General features: G+C 36.7%; 1 protein-coding gene across 2 annotated transcripts in view; it reads right to left on the bottom strand.

Annotated features, from left to right (window-relative positions):
- The window catches only part of Ncc69 (sodium chloride cotransporter 69), a 520,228-nt gene extending 497,819 nt beyond the window's left edge, over positions 1-22,409 (bottom strand). For both annotated transcript variants that reach the window (XM_069823777.1, XM_069823780.1), the window contains exon 1: positions 22,077-22,409. In XM_069823777.1, the coding sequence (XP_069679878.1) occupies positions 22,077-22,163 (87 nt within the window). In that variant the 5' untranslated portion in view covers positions 22,164-22,409. The remainder of the gene's footprint in view (positions 1-22,076) is intronic.
- Between the last annotated feature and the right edge of the window lie 507 nt (positions 22,410-22,916).

The raw sequence follows: 22,916 nt of genomic DNA, 5'->3' as shown, positions 1-22,916 counted from the left end.
ATTATTATTATTATTATTATTATTATTATTATTATTATCATCATCATTTTTGTCTACATGGCAAGTACTTAACTGCTGTTCGTCATTCACCCGTGTGAATCCATTTGTGTAGATCAACTTTCCGACAAGATGCGCCATAGAAGGCTGGTCTACGCTACACCTACAATGAGATGAGATGCTCGGAGATTTGTTGGGATCTCATAGGGAAACCGAATCTCACGGAGAAAACCGCTGTGTTATCTGGATCACGGTCTTGCCCAACACGTCATAAAACGGTGGTACACTGAGGAGTACACTGGTGATCAACCCGGGTCCACAGAATTATGAGTACAGCGCTCTAGCCACTGGACTAGAGTAAAATTAATAAAAGAAAAAGGTTTTAAATAAAGTGTACTTCTTTTAATCCTTGTCCCTCTTGTTTGCATCTTTCTTTTGTCCAACTGAGAAAGTTTTTCACTGTATAGCCACAGAAAAGTATTTGTTAAGGAGAGATTTCAAGCACTATCTTAACAATGTTAAAAAAAAGGCCATATGAATGCCCCACTATCCTTAGAAACTATTGGATTCAAAAGTGTAATTTTTAACACGTCTTATTCATTCGTCTTCAATGCACTGACCATCAACAATTTTTTAATATTCGTGATTTTTATAGACATACTTTTACATAAATGTTCAGGCGTATTTGTAAACAATTATTTAAGAAGGTTTAACAAAGGCAGATCCACAACATCACAATGCTGTCTTGAACTATATGGTAAAAATTTAGTGAAGATATACATAATAGATCTCGAGAAAATGGGGCATATACGTTGATAACATCACATTTGAGTTAATCGCGTTAACAATACAAAACAAACATTTTTTTAAAATATATTAAATAACGGTGTATAAATACTGGAATATTTTAATAAAACAAACACCAAATTAAGCAGAAAGGTCCATATATTCAAATATTGTAAAAAAAAATCAGAAGTTCTATATTTGTAGAATATCACTTTTGTTGACGTCGTACAAAATGTTGTCCAATATTCTTTTGAGAAGATTAAATCCGTACGTAGATGAAAATATTGGGGATCATAAGTGCGGTTTTAGGCGTAATAGATTGACTATTGATCAATTTTTTTGTATTCGACAGATATTTGAGAAAAAATGGGAGTATAAGGGTACAGCACATGTTATTCATAGATTTCAAAACGGCATATGACTCGGTTAAGAGAGAAGTTTTATATAATATTCTTATTGAATTTGGTATTCCCAAGAAACTAGCTCGATTAATTAAAATGTGTCTCAGTGAAACTTAGGCTATAGCAGAGTCCGTATAGGCCAGTTTCTATCTGATGCTTTTCCAATTCACTGCGGGCTAAAGCAAGGAGATCCACTATCATGAGCTGGTTGGCGAGTTGGTATAGCGCTGGCCTTCTATGCCCAAGGTGCGGGTTCGATCCCGGGCCAGGTCGAGGCATTTAAGTGTGCTTAAATGCGACAGGCTCATGTCAGTAGATTTACTGGCATGTAAAAGAACTCCTGCGGGACAAAATTCCGGCACATCCGGCGACGCTGATATAACCTCTGCAGTTGCGAGCGTCGTTAAATAAAACATAATAATAATAATAATAATAATAATAATAATAATAATAATATCCACTATCACCTTTACTTTTTAACTTCGTTCTAGAATATGCCATTAGGAAAGTTCAGGATAACAGACAGGATTTGGAATTGAACGGGTTACATCAGCTTCTTGTCTATGCGGATGACGTGAATATGTTAGGAGAAAATCCCCAAACGATTAGGGAAAACACGCAAATTTTACTTGAAGCAAGTAAAAGGATTGGTTTGGAAGTAAATCCCAAGAACACAAAGCATATGATTATGTCTCGTGGCCAGAATATTGCACGAAATGGAAACATAAAAATTGGAGATTTATCCTTCGAAGAGGTGGAAAAATTCAAATATCTTGGAGCAACAGTAACAAATATAAATGACACTCGGAAGGAAATTAATCGCAGAATAAATGTGGGAAATGCCTGTTATTATTCGGTTGAGAAGCTTTTGTCATCTAGTCTGCTGTAAAAAATCTGAAAGTTAGAATTTATAAAACAGTTATATTACCGGTTGCTCTGTATAGTTGTGAAACTTGGACTCTCACTTTGAGAGAGGAACAGAGATTAAGGGTGTTTGAGAATAAGGTTCTTAGGAAAATATTTGGGACTAAGAGGGATGAAGTAACAGGAGAATGGAGGAAGTTACACAACGCAGAACTGCATGCATTTTATTCTTCACCTGACATAATTATGGGCATTAAATCCAGACGTTTGAGATGGGCAGGGCATGTAGCACGTATGAACGAATCCAGAAATGCATATATTCTAGAGTGTTAGTTGGGAGACCGGAGGGAAAAAGACCTTTGGGGAGGCCGAAACGTAGATGGGAGGATAATATTAAAATGGATTTGAGGGAGGTGGGATATGATGATAGAGACTGGATTAATCTTGCACAGGATAGGGACCAATGGCGGGTTTATGTGAGGACAGCAATGAACCTGCGGGTTCCTTAAAAGCCATTTGTAAGTAAATAAGTAAGTAAGTAAGTAAGAACCATTAAACCTCACTTTAATTAACACTAGCCAATTCGACCTACGTAAATAATGACTCGAATTGTGACATTCAACTCTTAGAATTTAATGTACTCACATTCTTTTCACAAGGAATGAGGATAAATTTTTTGTGTGTAGGAATTTACAAGTGACTCATGGTTTCCACAGTTCATTCACACCGCGACCCACTCGATGAAGATGATTTGCACATATATGACGTCGTCAACACACTTCATTTGAAATATTTCATTAATTTCCATGAATCCTTGCTTATCCAATTACCGAGTTTCCACTAACGTAACGTCTTGTGTAAAAGCAGAGTTACAATTCCGGATTAGCGATATTTGTAACATGTATCTACGTTAGGTACGTTACAACAGAAGGCTGAAAGTTGACAGTGCATTCAAATGTAGTAAAATTGCGACACTGATGACAGGAATTTTGGTATTGTGTCATATGTCTGAAAATTTCTTTCCTCTTCGTCGTACCTAATAAATTTACTTAGTTAAAACCCACTATTCATACTGAGAATATGTATATAAAAAGTCAGAATTATGTAAAGTCGCATTTTATAACGACTACTAGAAAATCTATCTCTGCTATAATATTGTTTCTTCGCCAAAAATCCATATTCTTATTTTCGGGATTCAGTGAGAGCGAAGGGGGGGGGGAGGAGTTACGTCATGCTTGTCTGCAATATTGTCTTTTGTGAGGAATTCCATACTCATCTATTAAACTTCAGAACGTATCTGGTTCATCCGGGCCCAGCGCCTCGTCCACAGAATAGCAATGATTCATCTTCATTGTGATACCGTCAGAAACGAAATCAAAGATTAGACCTAGCCCTTGCACGCACAATGCAGCCGTTAAGAACGTGGAAGTACCAGGTACGGTTCATTGTATAGGCAAGTTTGCGTGGATAAAATTACGGGGTGCTTTAGAGAGACTTCCGTTTTCTTCATCTTAGGGGCAATAGAAGACAGGAAGGATCTATACACGTAGCCTATTCGGTACGAGAATAAACTTGTTCTACTTTTATAAAACATGCGTGCTTGAACACAATGAGCATTGTCAGCAAGTTGATCGATTCTGTGCCGTTATCTTGTCTAAAAAGAAATTCTCCAAATTCAAGAATCTCTCAAAGGATTAGAACCTTCTAAGTAGGCCTACTATAGCTTATATCATGCTTTCAACATACACCTAAGAGTTCAGATAAAACTTTCATTATGAATAAAAAAAAGCTAACTCATCTCACATATTTTGCTATGTTTCTGGAAAATTAAGTTAAATTTGAAGTAAAGACAAATCTTAAAAAATCAGCTCTTTTATTTAGCATATTCCTAATCATCCCATCTTTCCTCGTCCTACATTGCAAGAACACACACGGTAGGTGCAGTCAACATATCGGATTTTCATCTAAACCAGCGGTCATCAGCACAGTGCACCCTCGGGATAGCGTCCCTTACTCGCAGATAAGACATTGCTTTAGCGTGCGTCCGTGGCTGCTGGCAGGTATGCTTGCTCCCTCTCCCTTCTGCACGGCGGTGCACATTGCGATACACTTCTTACCCGTTACTTTTGGTCCATTGTGCACCCTGTACCCTATATGCGATTATTGTTCAAGTCCGGCAGGTGGCCTGAGTTACGCTCTGTTGGGAATTCAGTGGACTCTTTGTTTACATTCAGTAAATACGTGTTTTGTGCACTATCAAGTGTTTTACTGTAAAATGAAAACGCTGTTGTGTTGTGAACAGCACTCTGACACTAGAAGTGTGATCGAAGTAGGACAGATACAATTGCAATTACTTACTTGTACTTGTAAATGGTTTTTAACCCGGAGGTTCATTGCCGCCCTCACATAAGCACGCCATCGGTCCCTATCCTCACAAGATTAACCCAGTCTCTACCATCACATCCCACCTCCCTCAAATCCATTTCAATATCATCCTTCCATCTACGTCTCGGTCTCCCCAAAGGTCCTTTTCCCTCAGGTCTTCCAACTAACACTCGATATGCATTTCTGGATTCATCCATACGTGCTACATGTCCTGCCCATCCCAAACGTCAATTGTAATGACTGGTTACAGTATAAGTAACTGATAGGCCAACAATATACGTCAATTGGTGAGATTGTTAGTTCAAAGTAATACCTGCAGTGCTTGGGAAAAGTTACACAAGTCAGTTTCCACAAACCTTTTCTGATAATTTACTGACAACTTACGGAACATCTGCTCGCTTGGAAAAAAATACGTAAGTATTTTTCCCATTACAATAATTCATACAAAAAAAAATCAAATCGACATAAATCATTTTCTGGACGGCCTCGTAATTGCGGTGGAGTGATCAAAATTTGTATAAGCACTTGTTTTGACATTATTAACATGGTGGAAGAGAAAAAATTAAATTAACTTCCTTTTATCTGCCCCCATGAGAATGTTTGCTTGTGAGTTCGATCCTCAGCCTGGCCGTGATTGAATTTATTATCTATATCACGAATGCTTCCCAGGTCACCCATGGACTTCGAACAACCATATCATATACTTTACACGGCGTATAATGGGCCTCAGCTGCGAGTTGTACCCCAAAACAGTTATCACTAAAACATCAGGAATAAGTCAAATTCTTTCGCATGATGTTCTTTCACATACAAAAACTTAACGAATCTGAACAACATATTTTAAGTTTTAATTCACAACCAAGACGTCTCAGAGTGTGGCTATCTATTCTCAAATTACATCTTCTAATAATTTGTAATAATACCTCCGAAACACTCTATATATAAGTACCCAAAATGCGTAGGGAATCTATGTATTATCCAGTACTAAACTATACCTGAAATGTCAAAACACAGCTAAACTCAGTCATAATTTACTAATTTCTTGATCTTTCTATACAGGCCTACACTTTTTAAAATATGGCAAATGGCTACATCTTGGATTAATTTGCATACCACAAATGTTTACAGGGGTATGCAATTTGTAACTGCACCCGATTTATTTAATATTATCACTCATTCATCAACAGTCGACCGACATTGCAAGTATACGACTGTGCAATATGTAACAATATTCTCTGGTTACAAACAAGAGTCTCATCGTTTATCATACAAGAAACTTTAATCAGCGTCGTTGTGTAACGTACGTAATATTATACTTTATCAGAAAATAGTTTTTTGATTGGTGATATGTTATCTCATCCGTTCTAATTTGACAGTGCAAAAATGAGTAGGCCTACTTAAATTCCGATAAAATTACTAATTATATCAGTTTAATATAAATAGCTCAAACTACGTACGTATTTTACGATTGGTATTAAAATAACTACGCAATAATAGCAAATTTGTTAAGTACCTTTACTTAAGCCATTTAGGATAACACATATCACTGCCAAAGATGGGACTGGTGTACATTGCCAAAAGATAAGTCTATGTCCAAATGACGTGAATACTACGACACTCCAACGGAAATATATAATTGAATAAACTACATAAACATTTATACAGTGACTGTGATAATGGAGTTCTTTTTCATGGAGATTACGATGTTGGTGGTGGAAGCGGCAGAGGCTGTAGTGGCAGTGTAGTGCTGTAAATGATGTTTATTTATTTATAATTCACGAAGTTAATACATACACTAAACAATATATCAAAGTTATATACTATTATCAATTTCAAATATACTTGTACAATTCTAATATTGATATTTATTTATATTTCTCATCAATCTTGTTTATTTTATTTTATTTTATTTTATTTTACGACGCTTTATCAACATCTTAGGTTATTTAGCGTCTGAATGAGATGAAGATGATAATGCCGGTGAAATGAGTCCGGGGTCCAGCACCGATAGTTACCCAGCATTTTCTCATATTGGGTTGAGGGAAAACCCCGGAAAAAACCTCAACCAGGTAACTTATTCCGACCGGGAATCGAACCTAGGCCACCTGGTTTCGCGGCCAGACGCGCTAAGCGTTACTCCTTAGGTGTGGACTCGTCAATCTTGTCTGGACATGGAGAATTTGATGCATTCCAGTTCAAGTCCGTCATTCCCATATCCAATACAAAGTAAATATAACATAATAGTTTCACCAGTACTAGTCTATGAACTACTATTTAATTTTCCAACTCTACTAATAACAGTATAGTACTATTTTATATTATATATATCTACCATCCATGTATTGTGGGTCCCTATCACCACGGCATGGCGCGTCCTCAGGTTGCGGATAGAGGAGACGGCCTCCAGATATGGAGGGTAGCTGCGAATATATTGAATAAGCAGTCGTGGACAGCCGATAAGGGGTGGTCCTCCAGCTTGGGGGTTGGGCGAAGGGCTAACAACCCATCACCGTAAAAAACAGCTTGTTACGTATCCCTATAATAAGCCTCGGAATAGGACTGATTCTCTGGCACGACCACAGCAAAGGAATAAGGATTTGAGATTTGGCACTTGGAACGTAACTAGTCTTTATAGAACAGGAGGGGTAACATTAGTAGCAAAAGAACTAGCTAGATATAGAATAGACTTCGTAGGAGTACAAGAGGTTAGGTTAGATGGGAATGGCATATCACAAATAGGAGATTACTTGTTGTATTATGGGGAAGGAAACAATAATCACCAATTAGGAACAGGATTCTTTGTTCATAAAAGAATAAAATCAGCAGTAAAAAAGGTCGAATTTATCAGTGACAGGTTATCATATTTAGTACTTAAGGGTAGATGGTGCGACATCATAGTTATAAATGCTCACGCCCCTACAGAAGAGAAAGACGACCATATAAAGAATAGCTTCTATGAGGAATTGGAACATACTTTTGATCAGTTCCCTAGATATCACATGAAAATTTTATTGGGGGATTTCAATGCTAAAGTAGGACGGGAGGATATTTTTAGACCAACTATTGGAAAAGAGAGCCTACACGCAATTAGTAGTGACAATGGAGTTAGATTAGTCAACTTTGCCACATCGAAAAACTTAATTGTCAAAAGTACAACATTCCCCCATAAGGATATACATAAATATACTTGGACTTCTCCAGATGGATTGACACACAACCAAATAGATCACATCTTGATAGATAAACGGAGACATACTAGTATAGTAGATATTCGAACTTTCAGGGGTGCAGACTGTAATTCTGACCATTATTTGGTGATTGGAGAATTAAGAGAAAGATTATCAGTAGCCAAGCGAGTAGAGCAACAAGTTAATATTACTAAATTCAATATTTTGAAATTAAAGGACGAGGAAGCTAAGCAAAATTATCAGGTCGAAATTTCGAATAGGTTTGCCACTTTAGAAAGTTCCGACGAAGTTGAGAAAGAATTAGATGTTAATAGCGTGTGGGAAAATATCAGAGATAGTATCAAAATTGCAGCTGAGCAGAGCATAGGTTATTATGAAACTAAGAAAAAGAAACCGTGGTTTGATGAAGATTGTTGCATCGTAGTAGAAAGAAGGAAACAGGCAAAATTGAAATTCTTACAGGATCCAGTTGAGGAGAATAGAGATAATTATTTCAATGAAAGACGGGAAGCAAGTCGTACACTTAGGAATAAAAAGAGAGGTTACTTGAAGGAAAAACTGAATGAGGTAGAAACAAATAGTAAGAATAAAAACATTCGAGATTTATATAAGGGTATAAAGGAATTTAAGAACGGATATCAGCCAAGGGTAAACGTGATCAAGGATGAGAATGGTGACTTGCTTGCAGACTCTCCATCAATCCTAAACAGATGGAAAAACTATTTTGCGCAACTAGTAAATGTACATAGGCCAAATAGAAATGATCGGGACGAAATTGAAATACAAACTGCTGAGCCATTTATACCCGAACCCACGCTTTCAGAAGTCGAAATTGCGATAGAAAATCTGAAAAAGTACAAGTCTCCAGGTATCGATCAAATTCCAGCAGAATTAATACAAGAGGGTGGGAGTGCATTATATAGCGAAATTTATAAACTTGTACTTGCTATTTGGGAAAAGGAAATTGTACCAGAACAATGGAAGGAGTCCATAATTGTACCTATTTTTAAAAAGGGGGACAAAACCAACTGCGGTAACTTTCGAGGAATATCACTTTTGTTGACGTCGTACAAAATTTTGTCCAATATTCTTTTGAGAAGATTAACTCCGTACGTAGATGAAATTATTGCGGATCATCAGTGCGGTTTTCGGCGTAATAGATCGACTATTGATCAGATTTTTTGTATTCGACAGATAATGGAGAAAAAATGGGAGTATAAGGGTACAGTACATCAGTTATTCATAGATTTCAAAAAGGCTTATGACTCGGTTAAGAGGGAAGTATTATATGATATTCTTATTGAATTTGGTATTCCCAAGAAACTAGTTCGATTAATTAAAATGTGTCTCAGTGAAACATATAGCAGAGTCCGTATAGGTCAGTTTCTATCTGATGCTTTTCCAATTCACTGCGGGCTAAAGCAGGGAGATGCACTATCACCTTTACTTTTTAACTTCGCGCTAGAATATGCCATTAGGAAAGTTCAGGATAACAGGCAGGGTTTGGAATTGAACGGGTTACATCAGCTTCTTGTCTATGCGGATGACGTGAATATGTTAGGAGAAAATACACAAACGATTAGGGAAAACACGGAAATTTTACTTGAAGCAAGTAGAGCGATCGGTTTGGAAGTAAATCCCGAAAATACAAAGTATATGATTATGTCTCGTGACCAGAATATTGTACGAAATGGAAATATAAAAATTGGAGATTTATCCTTCGAAGAGGTGGAAAAATTCAAATATCTTGGAGCAACAGTAACAAATATAAATGACACTCGGGAGGAAATTAAACGCAGAATAAATATGGGAAATGCGTGTTATTATTCGGTTGAGAAGCTCTTATCATCCAGTCTGCTGTCGAAAAATCTGAAAGTTAGAATTTATAAAACAGTTATATTACCGGTTCTTCTGTATGGTTGTGAAACTTGGACTCTCACTCTGAGAGAGGAACATAGGTTCAGGGTGTTTGAGAATAAGGTGCTAAGGAAAATATTTGGGGCTAAGCGGGATGAAGTTACAGGAGAATGGAGAAAGTTACACAACACAGAACTGCACGCATTGTATTCTTCACCTGACATAATTAGGAACATTAAATCCAGACGTTTGAGATGGGCAGGGCATGTAGCACGTATGGGCGAATCCAGAAATGCATATAGAGTGTTAGTTGGGAGACCGGAGGGAAAAAGACCTTTAGGGAGGCCGAGACGTAGATGGGAGGATAATATTAAAATGGATTTGAGGGAGGTGGGATATGATGATAGAGACTGGATTAATCTTGCACAGGATAGGGACCGCTGGCGGGCTTATGTGAGGGCGGCAATGAACCTTCGGGTTCCTTAAAAGCCATTTGTAAGTAAGTAAGTATATATCTACCATACTATACTATACAACATAACACGAATTCAATAATAATCATCATCATCTATACTAATAATAAATCTGTAAGCGAATTTTTTCTGGTAATTTTCGCTTTTCCAAAAATAATTGGTGTTAACATGTATAATTAATCATCCTGAAACCGAAAATTGCTTTTTTGACATTTTTGTTTGTATGTCTGTCTGTCTGGATGTTTGTTACCTTTTCACGCAATAATGGCTGAACGGATTTCGATGAAATTTGGAACATAAATTAAGTTCGTTGTAACTTAGAATTTAGGCTATATGGCATTCAAAATACTTTATTTAAAAGGGGAGTTGTAAGGGAGCCTGAATTAAATAAACCGAAATATCTCGCTTATTATTGATTTTTGTGAATAATGTTACATAACAAAAATTTCTTCACAAATGATTTCCGATAAGTTTTATTCCAGGCAAAATTTTGATAGGCCTGATATTTAAGTCTGTCTGTCTGTCTGTCTGTCTGGATGTTTGTTACCTTTTCACGCCATAATGGCTGAATGGATTTCGATGAAAATTGGAACATAAATTAAGTTCGTTGTAACTTAGATTTTAGGCTATATGGCATTCAAAATACTTTATTTAAAAGGGGGGTTTTAAGGTGGCCTGAATTAAATAAACCGAAATATCTTGCTTATTATTGATTTTTGTGAAAAATGCTACATAACAAAAATTTCTTTACAAATGATTTCCGATAAGTTTTATTCCAGGCAAAATGTTGATAGGACTGATATTTAAGTCTGTCTGGATGTTTGTTACCTTTTCACGCGATAATCGCTGAACGGAATTCGATTAAAATTGGAATATAAATTAAGTTCGTTGTAACCTAGATTTTAGGCTATATAGCATTCAAAATACTTTATTTAAAAGGGGGACTGAATTAAATAAACCGAAATATCTCGCTTATTATTGATTTTTGTGAAAAACGTTAAATAACAAAAGTTTCTTTAAAAATGATTTCCGATAAGTTTTATTCCAGGCAAAATTTTGATAGGACTGATATTTAAGGATATACAAGAGTTTTAAAATAACAATGCAATACATTTCCACCGCCGCCTCAGATTATAGTGTCGTTGTTCCGTAACTGCTATGTGCAAAATATTAAATTTTTTAGTAGGAAGAAAAACGAATTTATTCATTCTATGGCAGTAGTGCATAGGAGATCGTGAATTCTTACATTTTTGCAAAATCAACTCTATTAATTTGGAGTGATTTATTAAAGGATGCATTCAAGACTAATTTAGAAAAATGTTAAACGAATTATATTGCACCAAATGAGTGGTCTCTGGACCAATATGATAGCATTTTAATTATTTAAATACAATTTAAATTAAGTAGCATATTAAACGATTTATTCATCTATCAAACACGAATGTTCCCTGGACCCAATGTTCTATTTTAATTATGTAATTACTTTATATTTATTTCTAATAAGTGCAGCGGAGCGCACGGGTACAGCTAGTAACTATATAATATCATAATAAACTCACTTCACTATATTTACCATTCCTAAATGTTTTACTATTATTATTCTATTTCATCTTTTAACTTGTTTACTAAACTGTTAACAAGTTACTAATCTGGTACCTCCGTAACTAATAGCTTTTGTAGAGTGAAGGATTCTCTCACATTAGAAGACCTAATCTCTCTTCAACTAATTCTTTTATATTCTTTTCCCCATCTATTTTGACTCTAAACAGAAATTTACCTAAGTTATTAAGCTTGTTAGTGTTCAACTGTCCACTTAGTTTTGCGAAGGCAATTTTGTCGTTTATCTTCAAAACTTTATTTTCTGTTCCGCTAATTCTGAGGTCAATGGTCGTGTCTGTATTGCGTCTTCCGAACACCCGCACAGGGGACAAATATCCTTACTCACATTACCTCTTCTATTTTTGAGTCTCCAAATACCTAATCTCCACCAGGCTAATCCTACTCTCACTTCTTGTGTGTTTGATCTGACATACTTTTTCTGTCCTCAGAATGTTTTCATTTCTCTATAATACCGTAATGAATCCAAATTCGTTATGTTACTAAAACCCTCCTGTTTTGAGATTTCGTATTCTCTATCTTATAGTTTTACCAATAATATTGACATTTAGAGTCCCTATTTATTTCCATAACCAATTTAAACCTAATATGCTTATTTCTGATTGTAATTCTTTTAAATAGTTCGATTTTAGATCCATTTTATCTAGAAATATAATACTTTTTTTTAAGATAGACGTATTATCCCTTAATATAATGTTACCTAAATATTTTATTTTCCTTTCCAGGATTATTCCTATACTGCTATCCATCCCCATCTCCAGTCTCGCTGCCAAATTTGACGCGTTCCATGGTACACCTAGAAATTTTTTTAACAGTTTAGCTCTTAACTTATCGATATTTGTACTAGTCTCTCTATTGCCCCATATTTAAATGTTATATAATATTTTCGATTCTATTAATGGCCTGTACACATTTAGAAAATTCTTCACTCCCAAATTCGGCCACTTATTTAAACATTTGTCTGCTACTTGTAGTGCATTCTTTCCTTTATTTACCGCTGTTTCATTTTGAACTTTCCAATTTCCCCTATTACCTATAACTATTCCTAAGTCAATGCTGTGAATGATATTACTGTCTATAGTTTATTTTCCTGAATTGTACTAAAGACATACCTAAATAATATCACTCAATATGCACCTACGCAAACAAACTTTCATTCTTTGGACACATAAGAGAATTCTTCATATTTCCAAAACTAAGATATGTTTGATTTATAAAATGCATGGTGACTACCTAAATTGGTCGAAAGGATAATGAGACTGTCAAAATTCGCAATGAAATGCAAAAATAATTTCTCCGAAGTTCTAAACACAGGTATTGCAACAGAAAGGATTTAAAAAATCGTGATATATTATTTCGAGTTCAACGTCATTTTGTGTTTTTGATTTCAAATGAACGCTGATCATGAACTTAGAAATTACACTGCACAAGTAGAAAAAACGCCGAAGCATTTTACCCTAAGACATAGAAGCCGATCCTTTTTATTGTTTGTTTATTAATTAGGCTAGGTATTCAACTTATAGGTAAGGATGTGGTAATCTTTATGACAAGAAGAATAATGACATCGTGCATAGTTCTTTTATACTCGATTTAACATTTTACAACAAATTACGCACTTCATATTTTCGCCATCAGCACGAAAGAATGACTGTTCCTCCCATGCTTCTTGAAATTAACGTTTTTGCGCATTTGTTTCCTGTTTTGACAGACATTTCGAAACAGTATCCCACACACAGTATTACAAGTTTCCGTCCACTGCTGATATGTCTGTGTACAGCTGTCAAAAGAAAAAGTGGCCGTTCTCTAGAAGCTAAGTTCCCTTCAGGCATCTTCGCTACAATTCGGAGACAGGCTATGTTACATGTTGTTGGACCACGTTGCCTAATATCTACAGTCATAATTGAAGTTTGTGCGTGTTACTGTTATAGAGTAATGCTAGCGTTCTGGGCTGGTATTCGTGAGGTCGTGCGTTCGAACACAGCCTAGAACTTTTTATTTTTATTTATTTATTTTCTTCTCTTTTTTTTTTTTTTTTTGTTTTTGTTTTTGAGAGAAAGAGAAAATATAATTGCTCCTGTCTCTTTTATGACTGTTTCAATAATTAACATCATGTTCATGAATGTATTATGCCATGACTTCATCATTATTTATTATGACATTGTGGCTGCAAATGAAAAGATACAAAGATTTTATTCTCAACAAAAATATCTTTTGTGGCATAAACAAAACAAACTTACTGGCGTTTCCCGCTAGAAAATTCAAACAATTACAAGTTCAAAAAAACGAAACAAAAATCCACAATTCAATATTTAGTCAATCTTATTTCCAACTCGATCACATCTTGCAGTCGAGTGCGCATGGAATCGACTAGTTTTTCAAATAGCGACTTTCTCAGCTACGGCATCTCAGCCATCCTGGACGAGCTTCCACAAATCATTAGGACGTCTTGGAGAGGGATTCGGTCAATTTTTTCGCATATGCTTCTTTACTTGTGCCCCGTAGCTCAGTCGGAAAAAGGTCGGAATTTAGATGTCAATGTCTCATTCCCTTTCATTTTATTGTGTTTCAGGATAGTATAATGTAATAATATAAGAAAAAACAACTGACACTAGCATTATGCAACTGTACTGTTCCAAATCTAACGTTAAATTTATATTATTTATATCGCTAAAGAACGGTAATAATACAAATGATAACTTGAATATTATTTATAACGCCAAAGAACGATGACAATATAAATGATAACTTGATTGTTGTTATGGAGACGTGTTTTATAAACAAGCCATTACAACCAAATATTCCAACTTTGCTTTCGGAGTCTCAGCTATAACAATTTTGTCTCAACCATTTTGTGCTTCATTATCGTTATCATTCGTTATTTCTTTATTTTTACATTTTCTGAGTTCAAGTGGGGTTGTAACATTTGTCTTAAAACAAGATGCGACCTGAAGATGTGGCTCGAGCTGTAGCCCTTTACGATGATGGACGCAGTGTACGTTACATTGCAAATGTTATTAATATGGCTAGAAGCACAACCCATGATGCCAGAATATACCAGAAGACCAGGTTCGGGTCGTCCAAGAGCTACAAATCCAAATGAAGACAGGTATATGGTGTTGAGAGTTCTTAGGGAGCGCAACCTGCCAGATACTAGTGTAGCCCAGCAATTTGTTAACATGCATGGACGCCCAATTTCGGCCAAAACAGTTAGAAGGAGGTTGAAAGCAAGTGGACTGATATCAAGTAGACCTGCAACTGGTCCCAGACTTCTCAGGATACATCGAGTTGAACGACTGCGTTTTGCAAATGATCACAGGGATTGGAGAAATGGACAGTGGAGCTGTGTTCTGTTCACCGATGAGTCCCGTTTCAATCTGTGCTCACCTGATGGACGTGAAAGAGTTTGGAGAAGGAGGGGAGAACGATTTTCACAGTGTTGCATTTCCGAAAATGTGCCGTATGGAGGTTGTGGAGTGATGGTTTGGGCAGGAGTGTGTACGGATGCTCGTACAGAGTTGGTTTTTGTTGAAAATGGAAGACTAACAGCTGATAGGTATATAAATGAATGTTTGGCTAATCATGTTGTGCCATTTGGCCAATTTGTAGGTGATAATTTTGTTTTAATGCATGACAATGCACGGCCGCATATTGCCCATGCGGTCGGAGATTATCTCCAAGAAGTGAGAATCCATGTTCTTCCATGGCCAGCAAGGAGTCCAGACATGAAACCAATTGAACACATGTGGGGAATGCTGGGATGGCGTGTTAAGAATAGACGACCGAGACCAGAATCGTTACAAGAGTTGTGGCGAGTACTTGGGGAAGAATGGGAACTTATTCCACAAGAAGACATTGCTAACCAAATTGAGAGCATGCCAAGACGTATGGATGCAGTTATTCAAGCCAGAGGGGGTAATACCCGTTACTAAAAAGAGTTTTTAATGTTTAAGGCACCATAAAATGAAAAAAACAGTTAGACCAAACGATGCGATAGTCATACGCCCTTTGTAATTTTTTGTAAATTTTCTCATCAGAGATTTTTTTTTTTCAAATGTTGCCGTATAAGGTGCTAAATGAAACATTATTTTGTTTAAATGAGTTTTGTTTCATTTTGAAATAAATGGCAACAAAATACAAGCAAATACAGAAGTGTCCGGCTTTTTTTGTCCCTGAGTGTATTTGTAGTTGTAATACCAGCTGCAACAACAGCAGTGGTAACAGCAGCAATCATTAAGGACGTATTGTGTGGATACAATTCAATACAGATCTTTCGACACTGAGGTCGAGATTATAAAATAATTATATTCTTCTCAACTCTGTGGACTTTATGTTTGAAAATGATATAGTTATTAATAAGACTAACAAGTATTTGTATTATTATTTCCCAATTGAAGAATATATATTTTTAGTATAATGAATGTTTTGCCGTTATTTTAAGACCTAGGTAGAGGCTAATTCTCTGAGGAAACCACGACGCCATTTCTGCCTGCGACTTTGACTGACATGGCTCCACAAAGAGGTGCAGGAACGAAAGAAAGTATGATACGGGCTGTGATTCATCTTGGTTTTTCGGCATCCGAGGCAGGTAGGCGTTTCAACGTTTCAGAAAGGACAGTCCGGAGAAGGGTGCAAAATTATCAACGCTCGGCAATTTTTGGCCGAAAAGCTGGGAGTGGTAGAAGGAAAATTTCAACACCACAACAGGACGCTAGATTAGTGGCAGGGGTTGAAAGGAATCCCTTTCATACTCCTGCTACTTTGAAGGCAGTTGTTAATTTCCCTGGCCACGACCAGACCGTGAGAAATCGTTTAAGGGCCGCAAATTTGAGATCTCGACGTGCCATTCCTAGGGACGTTCATAAGGAAGAGTATATAGAGGAGCGTTTAGTCTTTGCAGTGGGAAATGGTGTTCGGAATTGGAAAAGGGTAAGTTAATCTTTTTTGATGAAGTCACCTTTTCTACTACAAGGGAAGGACCCACTCTTGTATATCGTCCTCCTGGTACCCGATTTGACCACAGATACGCTGCCATGCGTGCCCGCAGTGGTAGAGTATCTGTGTCGTGTTTGGGGTGGATTTCTCGTCGTGAGTGGGCATAATCCATCGTATTAGCGGGAAATTTAACCAGCACAAATATTAACGGTTGCTGGAACGCTATATGGTTCTTCATGCTAGGTTTTTATATCCTGCTGGAATTCTTCAATTTCAGCAGGATAATCATCCACTCCACACATCTCAATTGATTCGGGACTGGTTTGCGAGGAGACAGGATATCGAATTGATAGACTGGCCTCGTCGCTCTCCGGACTTGAACCCTTGGGAGAATATGTGGGCACAAGTAAAGAAGCATATGCGGAAAAATTGGCCCAATCCTCCTCCAAGATGCCCTGATGATTTGTGGAAGCTCGTCCAGGATGCCTGGGATGCCGTGGCTGAGAACAGTCGGTATTTGAAAACACTAGTCGATTCCATGCCCACTCGACTGCAAGATGGGATCGAGATGGGAGGAAGATGGACTACATATATTGTATCGTGGCTTTTTGTTTTTGTTTTGTTTTTTTTTTAACTTTTAATTGTTTTAATTTTTAAGGCAGATGCCTGTAAGTTTGTTTTTTTTATGCCACGAAAGATATTTTTGTTGACAATTTAATCTTTCTTTACATTTGCAGCCATAATGTCATAATAAATAATGACAAAGTCATGGCATAATATATTCATGAACCTGATGTTAACTACTAAAATAGTCATAAAAAACATAAAAAGCATTAGGCTGTGTTCGAACGTACGACCTTAAGAACACTCGCCCGAAACGCTACCATTACGCTACAGATTAACACGCAAAAACTTTCATTCTGACTGTAGATATCAGGCCACGGGGTCCTACAACATGTAACATCGCCTGTCTCCGAAATGGAGCGGAGATACCCGAAGGGAACTTTGTGTCTAGAGAGCGGCCACTTTTTCTTTTGACAACTGTACATACTCAACATGCACAAAATCCGTCAACCAAAGTTGGCGATGCTCTATCTGTACTAGATGCTAGAGCTAGAAACATGTACAGTACCTCATGTCATTACAGTCAGACGATAAGCCAAAACAGATTTTCTGTTAAAAATCTTACAAATTAAATGCTACGGATTATTAAAATACATTTATTAACAAAAACGCACTTCCTTATACTGAAGCGCATGTAATCCATATAAATAGCGTACTGAGGCTTGAAGAGTTATGGTATTGACAAACTAAGACCAAGTTACTTTTGCTGAGGCACATATCTGTATGTTTGTCGCCAGATTTTGTGCATTTTCATTCCTCTTCCCAGCTGCAAACAGATTGCCAGGCAATAGAATAACTATGCTGCATAATACAGTGTCTACATATTCTGACAACATGTGACCTTGCACTTTATCTCCAGTTCACGGGACTAGATGTTTGTCCCTTATGTATTGTACTGTGTTGTCTCAACCGCGCTGCTCACAGGACCAAGGAGCCACGCAACAGTAACTGTCAAACACTAAGTGATCTTGTACTTATCATTTCGAAATAAACGCAGACGAAAAATAAAAGACTGTTCAATATGAAACGAGTCGAAGTCAGGATAGGAGAAGAAATGTCAGAATGAAGTGAAATAGGGAGAGGAGTACGTCAAAGATGCCCTTTATTACCTACCTGCTCAACATCTACTTGGAGAATTTAGTGAAGAACTGTTTTCAGAACATTGGAGGAGTGATAATGGGAGGAAGAAGAATGAAGTGCATAATACTTGCTGATATGGCGTTGTCAGCAGAAGAGGAGATGATTGGGGCTAAATGACATCTGTGAGCAGTATGGAATGAAGATAAACGCAAATAAGACTAAAACCATGGTCATAGGAAGAAAAATAAAATAAATGAGGCAGCAGAGGAAGTGGACAGCTTCAAATACTTGCGGCGTACTATAAGCAGTAAGCTAACAAGAGCTGCTCCCAGGAAGTCAAAAGGAGGATAGCACTGGCCAAGGAAGCTTTTAATAGAAAAAGGAGCATCTTCTGCGGATCTCTGGAAAACGAACTAAGGAAGAGATTAGTGAAGTATTTTGTGTAGTATGGCATTGTATGGGGCAGAAACATGGTCATTACAACGAAGTGAAGAGAAGCGAATAGAAGCATTTGGAATGTGGATATGGAGAAAGATGGAACGTTTGAAGTGGACAAACAGAATAAGAAATGAAGCTGTGTTGGAAAGAGTGGGTGAAGAAACAATGATGCTGAAACTTATCAGGAAGAGGAAAAGGAATTGGCTAGGTCTCTGGCTCAGAAGAAACTGACTACTGAAGAATGCACTGGAAGGAATGGTGAACGGGAGAAGAGTTCGCGGCAGGAGAAGATATCAGATGATAGACGATATTAAGATATATGGATCATATGCGGAGACGAAGAGGAAGGAAGAAAATAGGAAGAATTGGAGAATAGCCTACTGGGTTTGCAGTGAAAGACCTGCCCTTGGGCAGAACACTATGTATGAATGAATGTGCTTACCATGAACTAAATACACTGCCAGTAGGGCAATGTTACTACATCATACGTTATTATCATTATTATTATTAGTATTATTATTAGGCCTGAGAAATATATGTCATCATACTACCAGTGCGCTTCGTGCGCCTCTGAGTACGTCTCAGAGTTGGGATGAGTTAACGCAGTGTCTTTAGTTCGTTTGAACTCATGCTTATCATCACGGTAAGTTAGTCCTCAGCATTTGGGTGGTTGAAAGCCATTCCTTTGACTTCGAAAGGCAATTACTTGCTAAAGAAAAATTTAAAGACATTATTCTCTTTGCTAAAGAAAAATCGCATGATTTTAAAGACATTTCGTTTTCTGTCTGTAGAAAATACACCTAATATAACATTAACAAGTATCAGCCTTTTTATTTCACTATGTTAATATGATGCTGTATTACGTTTTTGTTTTACATAATTCATTTCATGTAGCCTATTGTTACATTGAATAACAATTTGTTATTAACAAACCACATTTTCAAATTTTCAAAGGAAAATGATTACAGCTTACATCTAGAAAAACTTCGTTCCACTTCTTTAGAAACAATGAGGATACATTTGAAATATTTTACACAAGCATTAGCCTATCTACCTCAAAATCTGTATCATTATTAATCAAATTCCTCATTTTAAATTGTCACAAATTTTACATAGAGCTAAATATCCATAATGTTTACAGTATTTTTTTCACCTTGTTCGCTACATTTTTTCCTACTTCGTGTTCCAACTATTCAGTTTCGTCACAATATCACTGACTACTGTCTGAAGAGAATACATCTAATATAATATTGACAAGACGTATCAGCCTTATTATTTCATTATGTTAATATGATAGTGTATTACGCTTTTGTTTTACACAATTTTTCATTTCATATATTGTTGCAGTGAATAACAAACCACATTTTCAAATTTTCAAAGCTCATATATAGAGAAACTTCGTTTCACTTCTGCAGAAACAATGGGGGTATATTTGAAATATTTTACACAAGCATTATTTATCTCAAAATCTGTATAATTATTACAAATTTTCTCATTTGAAATTGTCACAAATTTCGTCCTCGATATCTTGCTATTATTCTTTTTTACAAGACGTTGAATGTTGCCTATTCGGTCGTAATGTAACCGATCAACTAAAAAGTTCACTGCTGAACGAAACACACTGAAATCCCCCACCCCAACGCAATTGCGTACTGGTACCTAAAGTCAGAGGCGCACGAAGCGCAATGTAACTGCATACAATTCTTAGCCCTAATTTTTATTATTACCAGTATTATTTATATTTCAATCATTCTGCCTGTTTTCAAATGACACTTAATCAGGAGGTGTTAATAATAAATGTATTCTTCATTAATTAGAATGCGATTTTTAGGATCTCTGGGTATACAATATAAATATAGACTAATGGACAATAAAATAAAAAATCGTAAATAATTGCACATTATGTACGTAGTTACAGAAAGAATAGTCTATAAGTACGGTATGACTTTGTCTATAGAAAGAATGATAAAAGACGCCTCACAAATAGCCAACACAATAAATTACAATCCGCAAATTAATAACTCACAAATAGCCAACACAAATTAATAAGCTGGAGCTGACACAGCTTTAAACTTAATTCTTTAAAGAGTAGCAGGGACGTCAAATGGGTTTTTATTACAGCATGCAGGCCACTATATTTCTAATGTTGATGTCAACAAATGCACGTGTAAGCCTACCTACTTCGGTTTCCCCGCATTTTCGTTCCACGACTATTTCATTATCGTCGTATCACCATGCCATCTTCTCATAATAGTTTGTTGGTTTGAACTACATTTTAAATAAAGAACAGTGTCTTTAAAATATCACAGTAATCTTACTTCTAGTTGTATTAAATTTCATTAAATAGCCTAAGCCGGTACGATGAATCATTACGTCTACGAGCTTCACAAATACGATCAGCGCTGGATGAGTGTCATTTGTTTTGATAACAATACATGAATGAAAACTAGTACTCACGCTGCCATGAATCGCGCTGTGGCTTACGCTACGATAGGTTCCCCTAATCAGTAACAAAACGAAAACATAAAAGCGCAAAGGGCAACACTCGTTCATACAGACACGCTCTCTGTACTAATTCTTTCTGAACTATGTAATAACGAATAACAGCATTAATAACGTATGGTTAAGTTATAATGGATTCAAAACCGAAGCACGTACACTTACGGTAACTATGCTCACGTTCCGCTCAGACGTCTCCATGGGGATGAAATCTATAGGCCACACCCCTTACCATTTATCTCTGCAAGTGATAGGTATTTCCTTTTAATGACTCCATTTCAAAATTCAAATCGTCACAGAACGACTACGTTCTTCAGTGCTCGCATTTGTTAACGGCCTTAATAATGTCAATAATTATATTTTTAATTAATCTCCTATCTATTGCCAACAATGTGTTATTTACGTAATCAATTATGTCTAACAGACTTAAAAAGTATTAATTTCACGCTATGTTAAGTTACTGCAATCTCTCTAGTGATACAGACGCTACACTCCTTTTATTACTTATGCTGGAATATTTACAATAGGTCGGCATTTGTTTTTTCACGCATCCATTTCAAATTCAATTCACCACAGAATAAGCACGTTCTCCAAAGCTCGCATTATTTTTACACAAGACATCAGGCCTACTTTAACATTTATTATGTTTATTCAATTATGATAAAGTTTTAAGTTACTTAAATTACGTAGGTTATTTAGAACCGACTAAAACGCCTTACAGTCTAAACCTCTAAACAAACTAAGAACATGTTGTGCTTAGAAAACACATGAAATGAAACACCAGACATTTCTCTACACTAAAGGCGGACTGAAGCTGGGATATTGACGTTATGTGAAATCCATGAGTTTCAATTTTGAGCGAAGTATTAACAAAGAGAACTCGGCAAGTTTAACTTAATTTTTGGAAGACTGTATTACATTTTCTATTCACCCACCTGGAATCGTGTTCTCCGCTCCATGCTTCCGAGTTCAACACCCCATGAATTTCTTCTGCTATCATCAGCAGAACCTTTCTCCGACATGTTGTATACAGTGCTAAGGTTCACACCCTATTACCGTTGAAATACTGTCACAATCGGTTCTATAGTACGGTTATTTGGCACAAATTTCTTATAATAGCACACGCTACCGGCTCAGCACGCCTCAGACCAGTCCCAGCACACGTGTCGACTTCCACCGCGACACAACACAACTAACGGAATAACAGCATGAGAATCGATTCGAGGTTCCCCGCCACATGGCTATGTGGCTGCTTTCCAAAGGCGCTAGTGTCGCTCGGCGACTACAGTGACTATCGGCCACAGCTTGTCTGCTAGCAGCAACTTGAGCAATACACTATGGAAACTACGCGAAGAAGATAAGAATTTGTTCACGTAGGCTGCTTGCAGTGCTGTTATGGAGGCCATACGGTGTATGGAAACCTGCAATTTTTTCATATGGGAAAGAGAACATTTTACCCATACGGAGCCATACAGTGTATGGGTACTTAAGTTTGTCCATAAACATAAATGGTCACCTCTACAGCATTGGAATCCAGAACCATATACAGTATAATAGAATGGTTGGGAATAAGTGCTGCAGATACACGCTCCAAGATTTGAGACAAGTGTGCATGTACTGTGAGAGCTTCATGGAATATTTTTTTTAGATCAAGCTTGTTTTACAATTAAAATGAAGAGCAAAACAATTTCTTTAACATAGAAACATTCATTAAATGACGGTCGGAAGGATAGAGAGAGAAAAGTAAATAGGCTTATTTCAAGGGAGAAAAATAA

Source organism: Periplaneta americana, chromosome 4 (genome assembly GCF_040183065.1).
Source record: "Periplaneta americana isolate PAMFEO1 chromosome 4, P.americana_PAMFEO1_priV1, whole genome shotgun sequence".
Lineage (NCBI taxonomy): Eukaryota > Metazoa > Arthropoda > Insecta > Blattodea > Blattidae > Periplaneta > Periplaneta americana.
Note: the sequence above shows the minus strand (reverse complement) of the source record. Positions and strands in the feature narration are given on the sequence as shown.